At 33.8% G+C, this 16,469-nt stretch overlaps 1 protein-coding gene across 1 annotated transcript in view; it reads right to left on the reverse strand.

Moving 5' to 3' along the window:
- Positions 1-15,551: 15,551 nt before the first annotated feature.
- Positions 15,552-16,469, reverse strand: part of LOC144968278 (organic cation transporter protein-like) — a 33,255-nt gene continuing 32,337 nt past the window's right edge. The window contains exon 12 of the mRNA XM_078906478.1: positions 15,552-15,682. Coding sequence (XP_078762604.1) covers positions 15,646-15,682 — 37 coding nt within the window. The 3' untranslated portion in view covers positions 15,552-15,645. The remainder of the gene's footprint in view (positions 15,683-16,469) is intronic.

A 16,469-nucleotide genomic window follows, 5' to 3' on the forward strand; every position in this document is an offset into this window, starting at 1 on the left:
ATGCATGAGGACATCTAGAGAGATTTTAGGCCGAAGAAGTGACATTACAAAACAAATAACAATTCGGCCCATGGCCTTCGCATGGTGATAAACAAACATGACACAAAAATAATCGCACAAGTAAAAAAAGGCCACATTAAGGAAAAGAAAGGTGTAGCTATAGTGGTTGAGATTATGGAGACAAGAAGAAAAGAAATTGTGATAAATTAACAAGTGGAATGACCTTTGGCTATATATGTATAATGGGTTTATACAAACTTTTGTATCCCAGAAAAACGTAGTGAGGCATGTATTTTTAAGCATGTCGTGGAAGAGATACATTCCAACCAGTCGAAGCTATTTTCCGTGTAGTGTTGGTCATGATCACTTCAATTAAATGCCGGTGTACAATGTTTTCAATGCTATCAATTTAATCCCAACTTACCCGTGGCTGCGCGCGTTAAATGACAATTAACTTTTTTACAAAAAGATGTTCAGTTTAAAAGACAAAGTCGATTTAAATGTATTTCTTCTACTACAACAACAACAACAACAACAACAACAACAACTACTACTACTACTACTACTACTACTACTACTACTACTACTACTACTACTACCACTACTACTACTACTACTACTACTACTACTACTACTACTACTACTACTACTACTACTACTGCTGCTGCTGCTGCTGTTGCTGCTACTACTACCACAACTACTACTATTATTATTACGACAACTGCTACTACTACTACTACTACTACTACTACTACTACTACTACTACTACTACTACTACTACTACTACTACTACTACTACTACTACTACTACTACTACTATTACTACTACTACTACTACTACTACTACTACTACTACTACTACTACTGCTGCTGCTGCTGCTGTTGCTGCTACGACTACCACAACTACTACTATTATTATTACGACAACAACAACAACAACTACTACTACTATTACTACTACTACTACTACTACTACTACTACTACTACTACTACTACTACTACTACTACTACTACTACTGCTGTTACTATTACTACTACTACTACTACTACTACTACTACTACTACTACTACTACTACTACTACTACTACTACTGTTACTATTACTACTAATAATACTACTACTACTAACACTACTACTACTACTACTACTACTACTACTACTACTACTACTACTACTACTACTACTACTACTACTACTACTACTACTACTACTACTAATACTACTACTACTATTACTACTACTACTACTACTACAGCTACTAACTACTACCACTATTACTACAACTACTACGATAACTACTACTGCTACTTATCTTCTGTAAGATGTAGGTATCGGTATAGACTCATGAATATTTTAAGTAACACAATTATAATGCTAACGCACATAGCATGGCGTAAACAAATGATAAGTGCTCTAATTGGTACCATGCTGCACTAGATAAACAAAACTAGCCAAACTATGGTATTGTAACGTATGATCGAATTTAATGTAACAAGTCATGATACCATGCATATCATCATCATAGGTATAGAGAGGTAAAATATGCAGAAATACAGTCTGTAGATCACACATTTTTTAATAAGAAAATTAAATCAGTGTATTATACTCACCTCTTATTAATGAAATCACACCACTGAACAGGATAAAAAAAAAACATTCGTTCCAGTAAGATATTTTTGTTGAAGAGAATGTATTGTTGTAAGGTGCATCCTAATGGACGGTAAATGCCCTGTCTATATTGTCACTTGTGGCGTTTAGTTGGATTTAGAAGTAGGGCATCGTGTCCAAGTGTTTTAATAACTGACAGCTTATTTGTTTGTCATAATTAATCTGCGCTTTTATGTTTATTGTTGACATAACAAAGCATTTTTCGGGGTGGAATTTCGTCTGCTAGGTTTGTGCCCATGATAAAAGTGAGCCAAGATCACTCTGCAATATTTCTGCATCGTTCTGGGCGTCAATGACTCAAAATAAGATGCTGTTTGAGTTGTTGTTTTTTTTTTCGTAAATCGTTAATGAATGTTTGAAAGCAGAATTGTCCAAGGAAGTACCTCGGATAAAACGTTCTGTTTCTCACTTCAATGTCCATCCAGGACTACTTCCTGAGTTCTATCGCAGAGCCAGTCTTTAAGCCAATAAATAAGCTTTTGTTCCTTCTGTTTTGAGTCGTTTTCTTCGTCAGTGGTCTTTTCGGAGGACTTTGGGTCGAGGTTTTTAATTACACGGTGTTCCAGTTTTCTGAGGAGTTGTCTATGGGACACACTATCAGATGCCTTCAACAAGTCTAAAACAAGTAGATCTAATTGTTTCGTTTTTTTGCTGCCTAATGTCTTTCTTATTTCTTATATGGTGTTTACTAGCGGGCTTTCAAAGGAGCTATGTTTTCGTATCCCATGTTGGTAATCGACTAGCACATTATGTCTTTCATAGTGCTCCACTATTGAATAAAAAACAATATGCCCGAGTTCTTAACATGTGACAGACGTCAGCTACACTAGTCTATATCTCGTTTCCCTTTTTTGTAGATGACATTGACTTATGCACGACCTGTGTCGAGTGACAGTTGGTAAATGATACCCCAATAAGGAGCTATCTCTGCTGCGCATTATTTGTTAGGATCCCGGAGGGTATCCGATCTGGGCCGATTGCTTTAGAAGGATTTAGACCATGGAGCTATTTGATTATGCCGGTTTGGCTAATGGTTATTCTTGATATTGGAGGAATGCTGCTCCCATTTGTAGTAGGTAAAGTAGTGTTTTCTTTTGTGCAGGGCGTGGCTCTATTGGCTCAAATGGTGCCTGACACCGCATCCATGTTTTAAAAATGGATAACAGCATTTTTTTTAAATATCTAAAACCGAGAAATGGTATATACCGCCTTTTGTCAACAGTGCGAAAATACTCCCTTTCTGTCACAACGTATTCTATCCAGGCTTCTATCCCGAATCACACAGTCCGCTGATGACTGTCAGCGACTGTGTACCATGACTGAGCGAGTGACTGGATTTCCCCACTGGAGCGGATTTTCTTTGGATCTATTTTAGGCTATTCCTATCAGTGTTGCCACATTGACTACCTGAGAATATGGCTCGAATTTTTACCATCTTCAAATACGAGAAAAAAAACCCGCCTCAGGTGCCGAGCAATATTTGGGACTGGGAAATAATAGCTAATGTTGGTCATTTACATCATAGTATGGTAACTTCGACCATGATTATTATTATCGAAATCACGATTATTAACAAGTTCATTTGTTTCTCTCTCTTTGTCGTGATTATTGAAGATAGTAATTCATTATTATCAATTATTTTCAGTAATAATAATAATAACAATAATAATAATGATAATAATAATAATAATAATAATAATAATAATAATAATAATAATAATAATAATAATAATAATAATAATAATAATATAATAATATAATAATAATAATAATAATAATAATAATAATAATAATAATAATAATAATAATATAATAATAATAATAATATATAATATTTCATTTATTCATTATTTTCATTATTATTATTATTATTATTATTATTATTATTATTATTATTATTTATTATTATTATTATTATTATTATTATTATTATTATTATTGCTGCAAAAATCTATATGAAGGAATGTGAACTAATCAAGCAAAACCTTTCTTGATAGTGATGTTATTTGTTAGAACATGTGTGTTGACTTTGTGTGTGTGTGTGTGTGTATGTGCGCGCGCGCGTTCATCACAGAGAGAGAGAGAGAGAGAGAGAGAGAGAGAGAGAGAGAGAGAGAGAGAGAGAGAAAATAAGTATATATATATATATATATATATATCTATGTTCTCTCCTCTCTTCTTCTCATCTCCTATATATATATATATATATATATATATATATATATATATATATATATATTATATATATATATCTTTTATGGTGTCATGTTTGATTTCCGAAGTGGAATGGGGCTGTTAACATTCTTACGCTTTGTAAGTTTTGAGATTAACCTTTGTTCGATTGACATCCAATGTCTGCATGTGTCCCTTTAGCCATTTCTCTCAGTGTCCAAAATCAAATCAATATATTCGTTCTATAAACAAACTATTGAAAATATTTCCAGGAGTAGAAACATCACCATGCAAATTTACTTTACATGTATGTAAGTAAGTATTTTCTTTAATTTTTTTCTTTCTTTTATATTTACAAATATAGCGTGTGTAAGTCATTTTCGTCTGGCACCACTTTATACTGTAAGCATGCCACGCCGCTGCTTTTGTGAATGTGCTTTTGTAATGTGTGTTAAGAATGTTTGCTTTCTCTGTGGTGCCAGTAACCTCCGTTCCATCCAGTTTTTTTTAAAGCTGATGTATCCCTGCATTTAAATCTGATGTAGTTCCAGAAGCAAAATGTAATGCCACCGTTTAGCTTTATATTAGAATAGGAGTCAACTTTCAGCATGTCAGTGACATATTTGTCATGTTCTTTCTTCAGTTCTGTTTTTATTTCCTTACGAAGAGCTCTAAAATTGTCACGGTCCCTTTTTTTGTCGGACCGTTTTTCTAAGTTGTAGCGAGGCTGATTTTTTCGAATTAGAAATTTGATGCTTCGTGTCATACAAGGCAAGTGTTGCTTGCTGCTTAGGATTTTGCTCGGGATGTGCTAATTGACTGATTCCATGATTGTTGTCTGGAAACTCTCTCGATTTTTATTTATATAATTTAAATTTGCCTTATTTTCACAAGCTTCAAAGTTGTCTTTAAAAGTTCATTCATTATCCCGTTCGTGTCTCTTTTTGAGTAAACAAATACCGATGGTTTTAGTTTGATTTGTAGTTAAGCTTTAATTTATAATTTTAAGATGTCATGATCACTCATTCCTGGAAGAACGTGTATGTTCTGGATGAGGTCAGGATATGTGCTGAGGATGATGTCAAGTGGGTTTTCCCCACGTGTTGGTTCCAACATGGTTTGGGTAATGTTGATTTCGTGGACGATTTGAAGCATAGTTTCATTTACACGCATAACATCAGTCGAGAGAAATACCGGCACTAATTGAGAAATAATATAGACAAAAATTTAACTCCGCGACATATGGTAATTGCTGGAGACTTTAACCTCCTTGATATTAACTGGGAGAACCTAAGCGTCAAGCCAAACCTATGATATGGCAAATAAGTAAATGAAAAGATGCTGAAAAGGGCATCAGATAACGATTACAAACAGCCAATTGATCGGAAGGTCAATTATAAAAGCAACAACACCAGTTCCACAGATTCAGAAAAAGAGAGTTAAAAAATCATGAACGAGTGATGGAGCATCAGCAATTTCTCAGAAGCACAAAGATTCGCAATCTCAAAACAATAAAAAACTATCGACGATTCCAACTAATAAACGCAGTTGTCCAAACCAAAAACTATTGATGATCAAACCTCCACCAGTTTCATCTATAAATTCTAATGATAAAAATGGATCTATCAAGATTAAACAGATATCAAACAAAGATGAGAATGGTGAAACGTGTAATGATAACAAATGTCTTCTGTGAAAATCGGTTCTGGACGACGTCGTTAGTCAATTGAATATAGGATCCTCGTTTCTCAAGAACCCATCATCAGATTCAGAATGTCCGCCAATGACAAAGCCCAACGAACGCATAGGAGTCTCGAACCTGGCCATCGATGTCGTTGGCAACTACGCCATTAACATCTCATCTGTCTTTCAGAACACTATCAGCCATTGCTCCACCTCTACATCCAATGCCGAAAATTCTGAGTGTGTTTTTGGCGAACTTCAGTTTTTGGCGTCACTCGTAAGCGGCGTTAGAGAGTAGGGCGTAATCTGCTATAAGTTATAATTAAATAAATTCGGAGTCATGGCCAAATGTGACCCACGGCTTCCAAATGGTTTTATGTCGGTTTGAACCAGATGCTGATAAGAAAATTTCAAATTGAAATAATCAGATATATAAATGTGTAGCTTTTCGTACGTATAGTAATTATTGTCACCCTCCCCAAGAAATCATCATATGAACTAAATCCAAATCTTATATTATTTAGCTTCCTAACAATTCTGGCTTAAAATCGATTTCTCCTTCTTCTTGTTGTTGTTCTTGTTGTTGTTGTTGTTGTTGTTGTTGTTCTTCTTCTTCTTCTTCTTCTTCTTCTTCTTCTTCTTCTTCTTCTTCTTCTTCTTCTTCTTCTTATCTTCTTCTTCTTCTTCTTCTTCTTCTTCTTCTTCTTCTTCTTCTTCTTCTTCTTCTTTCTTCTTCTTTCTTTCTTCTTCTTCTTCTTCTTCTTCTTCTTCTTCTTCTTCTTCTTCTTCTTCTTCTTCTTCTATTATTATTATTATTATTATTATTATTATTATTATTATTATTATTATTATTATTATTATTATTATTATTATAACATCATTACTATAAAAGTCACTAGTTCATTGCAACAAACTTTGGTTAATCGCAGCAAATCGTCGACATCAAAATTGACAAATTCAAGGAACCAATCCAACAAAGTCTCATGATTAAATTTAATCATGAGTGAAAAACACAGTTTTAAGAATCGCGATTGGGCGGGGTTTAATGCTACACCACTCTTTTAGAGACAAAGAGGCCGCGGCTTTGCAGTATGGGTTTGTGCGGAATTTTCTTCCATCATTTGAAACTATTGAGCAACACGTTTATAAACTTTTTTTTAAAATACGAAATATACGTCTGTATATCTTGTGTTATCTGCAAACTTTATTAAAGTTACCATCAGGTTTTGACTTTTACAATTATTCGTGTATGTCATGAATAATACAGGGGACAATACATAACCTTGAGGAGCACCAATAGTTGTAGCTATGAAGGAAGACGCGTTTTGTCTTAACTCTCAAACGTTCCACTGTTTTGAGCAAAAGTTGTGAATGGAGGGGGTGCAGGTACATTAGGATACCTTGAACTCACTCACTGTGCGCTAATGCTGGCATGTTATATATCAATTTGCTCGTCAGATGTTTTAGTTTCACATTCTTAAAGTTTTTTATAATTTCAAGGCACTTTCCTGGACACAAATATGATTTATGTGTCAAGGTAGGGTCTCAAATTTTCAAGTAAAAACTGCATTTTCTGCAAATGCCAAGAAGGAAAAAAATAACTGTTCAAAATTATGATCAAAACAAGTTTATTTTCTAAAAATACATCATGTCTTACAACTTTTATGCAAAACTCAAGTATGTAATGCATAAATTGAGCATCTGGTGGGGTCTCAATGTATCCACACATTTACTCAAACAAGGGGCATAATCCAATAATTTTTACATGTTCACAAAAATGTCTCTAAATTGCTTATGTCAGCATTTCTTTGGCATATTTTGGATATCTCTTGGTCAACAGACCTAAACACATGATACAAGAAGACATTTCAACATTGTGAAAGAGGTTTTGGGGTAATAATTCCATTACAAAAGTAAAATTATATAATTATTTTAAAATTCACTTGTGTGTCACTTGTTTAGTGCAAAGACTGAACTATACACACCAAAAAAATACACAAGTTCCTTCTTACTGATACAATTGATAATACATGGATAAATATAATAAAGGACTTCAGTATACATATATATTTATTTATATATGTAAATGTATTCACAGAGAGCGAATAGTATTTTTTTTTTCGCAAAGAGCGAAAACGAATGATTATTCGCAGAGTGCGAAAATATTTTAATTTCACAGTAACAGTACCTTAACAAAATAAAATAAAAATATACAGACAATTTAACATTTAAAAAACAAAGAGCATTTTAAAATACAATAATAAATCAAATAATTTACTCAAGAACTGTATGATACCACAACATACATTTTCTATCCGGCTGCAAACAAAACCATTTTTTACAATATAAACACCTATGTCTAGTTTTCTGTACTTTCCCCCTATCTAAGCATAACCTACAATCACCCCTTGAATTTGAAGAAGCATCTGGTAAAATTGGATGGATTAACTTAATTTCTTCATTTATATCATTATTATCACTATTCCTGCTATTTGCTTTAGATTTACTTTTACATTTACAATTACAATTTGTATTTAAAGCAAGTGGTGGACCCTCTAGATCATCTATCCCGCCTAACTGCCTGGCTAACTCCAGAGTAAAATCTAACTGATTATACTGTTTTGGTCTCTGTAATTCTTCAATATCACTATGCCTAGCTCTATATTCTTTGAACAGAATATAACTATTAACCCTAGCAATGTCAATAAAATGAAAAAATAAACTTTTCCACCACTTGTGTGTTTTTCTAAGACTATTATATTTCCCAATAAGTTGATCAGACAAATCTACCCCATTCATATTCTTATTATAATCTTTAACTAATTCAGGCTGTGCAACATCTAATTTTCTGAAAACCCCATTATCTTTACTCCTACGTTGTACTACTGCCTCCTTATTTGCATCATGTATTGTAGATATAAATGAAACTGTCTTATTATCTTTCCACTGTAAAGCTAAAATATCACCATCCCTATGCCATCTAAACTCCCCCTCTTAACCCTCTTTTCCCATTCTCTAACGTTCTTTAGACTAACTGGAAATCCTTTTCGATTAACTATTATTGTCCCACAAGCTCTCACATTCTTCACAACCAAATCTTTAAAAAGTTGAACACTAGTATAAAAATTATCCACATATAAATGATATCCTTGATTGAACAAGCCAACAAGCAACTGCATAACCACATTATAAGCTAAACCATTTGTTGTATTACCCCCTACCTTACCCAAATAAACATCAAAATTGTGTGTATACCCTGTCTTTGAATCTGCTAAAACCCACAATTTCATTCCCACTTTGTTGGCTTGTCCTTCATATACATTCTAAAGCTATACCTTCCCTTATTTTTAACCATCCTCTCATCTATTGAAATATTCTGATAAGGTTGAAACAATTTCATACATTTTCTACGAATATAATCCATCATAAATCTAGCTTTACATAATTTATCATCTCTATTTTCTGTTCTAAAATTACTTATTTTTAAAAAACTCATAAGACATTTATAACGCCAAATTGACAAAAACCGACGCGCCCACAAACCATTCAACAATGTCTCCTCACACCAATATAAAGTAACACGCTCCACTTTCACACAACTCATGTACATCAACAAACCAATAAATCTATACATTTCATCCACATTCACAGGTTCATCCTTCCACCTCTTATACAACGTCGGTTTTGAATCCGCACACATACTCGCATAATCATTCGTCCACTCACAAAACAAAGACAACAGTTCTTGAGTAAAAAACAAACGAAAAAAATCTAAAGGCGTTAAAAATGTTCGGTGATCTAAGCGAGTCACCGTATCAGGCAGGCGTGGACCAGGGACTCGCTCAGGGAGAAAAGGTGGCACTTTGTTCTCGGGACCACCATCCACACATAGTTTCTTCGGCTGTGATGGGCCAGGGATTTCATCATGATCCGAACGCCTGAAGAAAATAATAATAACAAGAATTAAAATAAAAAGAAGTACTTTGAAAACAAAGGAAATGAAAAATAATTCTGAAAGGAGAAAGCAATTAATTACACATATAAATATAAAATATCAAAATATTTTATCACTCTCCCTTTTTTACATCACACACTAGTTCTGGAATAATATTTCTTGACATAGAGTTGAGTAGAGTAAAAATACTATAAATAATCTTCCTGTAGACCCAAAACTGAATATATAACATAATATCAACAATAATACATCAGAAAACACAAAACAGTCAATATGAATATAAATGCTCTATAAGAACAACTAAATATCAGGTCAGTTCTCACCTTTTTCTTTGACAAGCAGAACTAGTTGTGGCAGTGGCAGTGTCAGTATCATCAGTAGGAGTAGGGACTTGTGCATGTCTCCCAGTTTCATTCCCACAGTCCTCACACGGAATCCGAATCTCGCTAGAAGAAAGAAAAAAAGAACAATATTTTATTATACAAACTGTCGACACATCAAATCAAGACATACAAATCATTTCTATATCTCATTCAAGTGGCCGAACTAACCGTCTTCTGACCTCCATGTTTGTTTACATTTTCAACACACAACACTTCACTCGTCCTAGTCAAACTCAAGCACTTCATAAATACAATTATAAACCAAAAAAAAAATACTTTTTGTACTATATTAATGAAATAGATAATAAAGTTGAATAAAATATACATATCATGGGCATTATGTGATCGTTTGATGTTACTTTGAGAAGATTTCTGAAAAATACTTACTCGTCGTTCTCACTGTCAGATCCCATATTTGGCGAGTACGGCAGGTCGAATTCTTGAGACCATTCGGACTCAATTTCATCATCATCCTCGTCATCACTTACATCCACGTTGAAGAGGATGTCATAAATTTCAGACTCTTTGAGATTTGCCATGGTGCAAAAAGTTTAAATAATATAAATTTGATAAATTGTGAGTAGGAGTTGTAGAAAGATTTCCCGAAACAAAATGGCGGATCGAAGGTAACGGATGGAGTCGTTAGCAACCTAGCTTTCGTATCTCTCGTTATTTCGTAACATTTTTTTACATTTTTAACATAATTGTGATGAATTATTAAATGAAAATCATTATTTTATAATAAAATAATAGTTTCAACACATAATCTGGCGATTTTTTTTACCGCAAAATGGGATTATGAAAAAGGGGGCGTTGTCACGATCACCGGTGATCGTGGTTTCTATTTGTGGAACGTTTGAGAGTTAATTGAACATACTGTGCACCCACGCAATTATATACTTGTTTAAATTCAGACTAGTCAATTTTTAACAACTAACTCAGTTTGCATTGTATGGAACGCTGAAGAAAAATCTGCAAAAAGCAAACTGCAATAGCTCCTAGCGTGATCTAGATGCCTGCAGATGTTGTTTGTACATAAATAGCGGACTGACATCCTCTACGCCAGGTCCTGGTTTTTAAGCAAATTGATGGCTATCACTCAATTGCTGAGTTATGGTCACCTAGTCCGGGCACTGTTGTGCATTGTTTTACCATGTCTGACTCATGTGAGATGAAGGTCAAGGGTCACTTTCTTTCGGGTTGGCTCGAAGTTCAGTTGTTGAAGACCGATGTCATTGAATGTATCAAGGAACAATTCTTTGAATCGCTTTGGATACTTGTTGTCGATTATTTGATTTCCGGTCCAATCTATATCTGGGAGATAAAAGTCGTCCCCGATCCAAATGTTTTGGTTTTTGAATTTGTTTTGAGTTTATGTTTATGGCTACAGATGTTATTATTTTCCTCGTTTGAACTGTACACAAAATCTATTGGACTGTTGGGTCCCCTAATTTTACAAAACACAGATTCGTGGTCTTTGCCTTCTTCCGACAAGGTTACTTTTTATTGTGTTTTTGACCAATATAATTACACCTCCTTTTGTTTTCCCGTCTTTCCTGTATATTAATAAATAGAGGTGCCTAAATGAGTCAATAAAATGGAGATAATGATAAAGGGAGTAAATCTGACTTATGAACGAACAACGAATGTTGTTCGTTCATGAGTCAGATTTACTCCCTTTATCTTTATCTCCATTCCTGTATATTTCGTACTGGTTATTAAAAAGCAGTTCGGTATTAAGCACTGCTTCAAACCGCCATGTTTTAGTTCCCAATACAATGTCAGATTTAATCGTTTCTAACATAACTGTAAAGTCCTCTTGTTTTCTCATTAAACTTTTATTGTCAAGATTTTGCGTTGTTCTACACTTTTTGTTTTAGTTACCGGTTGTGTTTTGCTGGCTTCACGACTGTCTGAGCAGTTTTCGGGCTCAGTGATAAAATGGTTAGTTTGTCAGTGTCACTGACGTGTTGTTGTTGTTGTTTACGCCACCCTTCTTTTGTCTTTAGACATGCGATCTCTTGTATATTCGTAATTGCTTTAGGAGAGAGATGGTGTCAGCGGGTGGGTGGGACTTGTTTATGACTTTTATTCTCAAGATAAGGTCTCTCATTTTCGTGAACTCGACTCTATAATAGTGGAATGGTTGTCGATGGGGCAGCGCAGTGTCACCGAATTTATAGGTTAAGACAGTGATTACTGTTGTGAATAAAATTTAAAAATAGGACGATAGGTGTGTCAAAATGTCATTAAAACTTTAAGAGCGATATTACTATGTCAATTTCCAGTGATGTCAAGATTAAAAGTTAGATTTTTCGTGTATAAAGCACAAAACAGAAAACAGCGTAAAATCTCGAAACTCTCCATATATAATATGAATAAAAATCCAAATCGAATTAAAATCCACAAATATTTAAGAATAACTTGAAAGAATCAAAGAGCTTGTGAAAAGCCGTTTGTTAGCGCTGAACACATAACACCAGAATTACGTAGAATTACGAAATTCTGGTTTCAATTTCAGCATTTCATGAGCATCTCTAAGTCATTAAAATCAAAGTTAAAACCAGATACATAATTTAAAGGATTTTGAAGTATTATTTAATCCTTTTGATGGTAAATTTTTGATCTATGAAGTTAACTATAGCGACTACAATTTTTTCTCCTAAAAACTACGAATTTTTGAATTTTCAAATCAGGAGGTCTGGCGACTATCAACGTAAAATGGACAAAATAACAAGCATGTCGTTTCTTATTATACATCGTGTCATGTGAATGTTTGTGTGAGGCTGTCAATTAAAGTTCCTTTTATTATATGTACATAGAAAAATGTTATACATTTTTTTTACATTTTTACCTGACCTAAATTAGTTTTTTTAAATAAATGTGTTTATGTGTCAACATTATTTTATAAAGTAATTGATGAAAGAAAGATTTGATGTTTATATGAGTTTTGAAAAGACGTAAATTCTTTATTAAATAAAGCAAATTACGTTGGTTACGAGAGTTCTAAAAAGTGGGTAAATAATTGTGCTTTTATACAGCACAATATCCATTAAATTTGTTCATAGCGCTTATCAAGAAATCGAAATTTAAAATGATCATATAACATGGGCCACGTAAAATGATCCCTGTCAAGCGTTATTATATTTTTTGTCAACATAAACAACCCTGTCACCGGCAATGTACTCATTTTACACTTGAGTAGGATTAGAAAATTAGAGTAAAGAGCCTTTTTCCAAAGCCTCTCCATTTCACCCCTCGCAGTGAGACTCGAACCTTTGGACATCAAATCACAACTGAGTGTCATATTAATAAATCACAAAGACATAACTTTCTAGTATGATGATACAATGTCAAAGGGGGCTTAGAAAATATGGCATAATGATAATACGTTATTGCTCCTTTCAGAAATTATCATATGTAACAGATGATATCAATGTAGTAATTAAAGCGAGGAGAGATAACTAGATTAGTATATTGATAGTATGCGCTTGGCTAAGAAACTCATAACATTGCCACCCGGAAGTATAACGGACCAACACACAAAACTGTGTGTATCCATGAACGTTTATAGTCAGGTTATTACAGTTCAGTGAGCATTACTCATAAACGCGGATGGCAAAAAACAATAACAAAGACCTGAGTGACGTCATCTTCGAACTATCTATAATAAATATAAAAAGATAAATTAATATCTAATAAATTGTGTGTGTGTATGTTTGTTTGTGTTTGTGTTTGTGTGTGTGTGTGTGCGTGTGTGTGTGTGTGTGTCAGTGCCAATAATTAGAATGTATGTTTTGCATCAGTGAATTTCGTGCGCAGAGAGCTGTTTTGACTATATGACAGTATTTATATATTGTTGATTTCTTACTCCTCTGTCCCATGGCATGGCTGCCTCTGTTTCTCTTATATTTAAGTGTCCAGCAAAGATCAACATTTGATATTGATTCATCTTATAATCTGAGAGCATGCCCTATTCTTACCCATCTCCATTTCCTAGTAATCAAGGTTTTGAGGATGCACAGGTAGAGGATGATTCTGTTAGAATCTTATCAGATCTGAAGATTCACAGATGTTTTTTTTTTCTTAGAAGTGTGTTGTGGGAAAAAAACACCTTTTGTTTTCGTAAAGCGCAATATCGACCAAACAAGCTCAAAGCGCTTTACAAGAGATACTGAGCCAACAGCAACAATTACCATGTAGGACGAGATATGAAGTATGTGGGGTGCAATTACAAGTTTATTTTTTGGTATATAAAAAAAATTAAATTGTCCCCTTCCGCCACGACATTATAAGATATCGTCGCCTAGGCATTCCACGAAGGAAAAGAGACAATTCATCAAGATGTCTGATGTCAAAAGGAATCCCCAAGTGAGCAAATTTGGGGTCAATAATCTTGCTCAAAGAAAAAAACGAAAAAAACAAAATTGCCTGAAGCGGTGCTCGAATCCGGGACTTTCCGGGTCACAGTGCAATGCCTTTACCACTCGGCCACTTCATATTATTATTTTTTTTTCAACCCAATATCAGAGCTATACATTTATTTGGACGTTCGTATGCTGACAAAACGCTATATTTTATTGAGCCAGAAAATATTTACACCAAATATCTCTTTAAAAAAGAAGACATTGAATTTTTTAAATGTTTTCAATCGAAGACATCAACAGAAGTCTCAAATTTTTTTTTGTTTTGGATGGTTCTTTTAAGGTTAATCTTAATGTATCGATATTTGAATAATTAAAAAAGAACCATTAGACAAAATGAAAGTGGTGTGTTCTCAATCTACGGCATTATATTTATTTCTAAGGATTACCAGGGCAACGACACAGCAGGACACCGTAATTCAAAAAGCTGATGAACTCAAAATTAGTCGATATGAAAATAGATTTGTAGGTTTATTTGATTATATCATCAAGGGTTATACTTAATAATCATTTATTAATTATGTGTAGTCTCCAAATTTGATATGAGATGCAATTAGAAATATAATATAATTGAAAACGGGGAGACTTGAATAGATAAAGGGTAGAGGAGGAAAGAAGAGCGACACACACATACACATACACACACACACATACATATATACAGAGAGAGAGAGAGAGAGAGAGAGAGAGAGAGAGAGAGAGAGAGAGAGGTAGAAGAGAGAGGGAGAGAGAGGGAAAGGGAGAGAGAGGGAGAGAGAGAGAAAGAGAGAGATAGATAGAGAGAGAGAGAGAGAGAGAGAGAGAGAGAGAGAAATAGATAGTGTGGGTAAGATATAAGAAGAGAGAAAATAGATATAATAAAAAGACCAGAAGAAGAAGAAGAAGAAGAAGAAGAAGAAGAAGAAGAAGAAGAAGAAGAAGAAGAAGAAGAGAAGGAAGAAAGAAGAAAATAAAAGAAATAGAAATGAAGAATAAGATAGAAAAAAATAAAAGCGAAAGAATATAGATATAATAATATAATATTAAATATATATATATATATATATAAATGCAAATTTTCACTCACATTTTTGTGGCCGAGACGACTCGTTTCTATGTCTTACAGGTGTAAGACACAGAAACGAGTCGTCTTGGGCACAAAAATGTGAGTGAAAATTTGCCTTCTATATTAGCCCTAACCATCATTATCGAGCACTTTCGTACCTACAAGTACCCACAACACTCATATATATATATATATATATATATAATATATATATATATAGAGAGAGAGAGAGAGAGGGAGAGAGATATGAAGATAATGCTTGGATATAAATGAAATTTGGGCTGTTGCTATTACGACTTCAAGTTTGGTAAATCAGCCTTTGGTTGGACCCATCAGTGATTTTCTTGTACTGTAATGGAAATAGTAACATATCATACTGTTATAATGATAATGGTAGTATTGGTGATAACACTGATAACATAGAAATGTATTATGAATAATAACAGGGAATAATCATATTGATGTTTATAACAATAGGAGGTGTAAATTAGTAGTGGATTAGTGGAAAAGATCGAGAGAGAGAGAGAGAGAGAGAGAGAGAGAGAGAGAGAGAGAGAGAATATACCACGTATCAAATTATATTACTTAGTTATGAGTTTCCCTCATTGAGTATTTTTTTTCAATATTTTTTGCGATGAGACAAAAACCTGAAAATCTGAGAATTTGACAATATCAGACTTAACAGAAAGAAATAAAATTAATACCCCGAAAATGAGCCTTCATCGATAGGGAAAACTCATTTTTGGGATGATATAAAAAAAATATATTTTTCGTATTTGTCTTTCTGCTTTTTGCACTTACACCTACGTATTCCGATTATTTTCTTGCTCCAGATCTAGCCCCCCAACTTCTTCCCATGTTCTATTCTCAATGAGATCACGTTTTTCCCAAATCTTATTGCCGTCACATTCTCACTCGGCCATACATCGATGGACTGAATTAGCCACCAATTTATCAACAACAACAAGAGATGAAATCAATTCTTGAGAATATATTTTGAATGCATGAATTTATTTGATTGGAAGTTAAATTCATTTAAAAATAGAAAGGATATATACGTTTTTGCCGTTATAATCGTAACCGATGGGCTTACAATTTGGCAAAACGCGTGGAAGTCGATATCACATTTACTCAGC

This window comes from Berghia stephanieae, chromosome 3 (genome assembly GCF_034508935.2).
Source record: "Berghia stephanieae isolate SIO BIC M18660-M18661 chromosome 3, UCSD_Bste_1.3, whole genome shotgun sequence".
Taxonomy (NCBI): domain Eukaryota; kingdom Metazoa; phylum Mollusca; class Gastropoda; order Nudibranchia; family Aeolidiidae; genus Berghia; species Berghia stephanieae.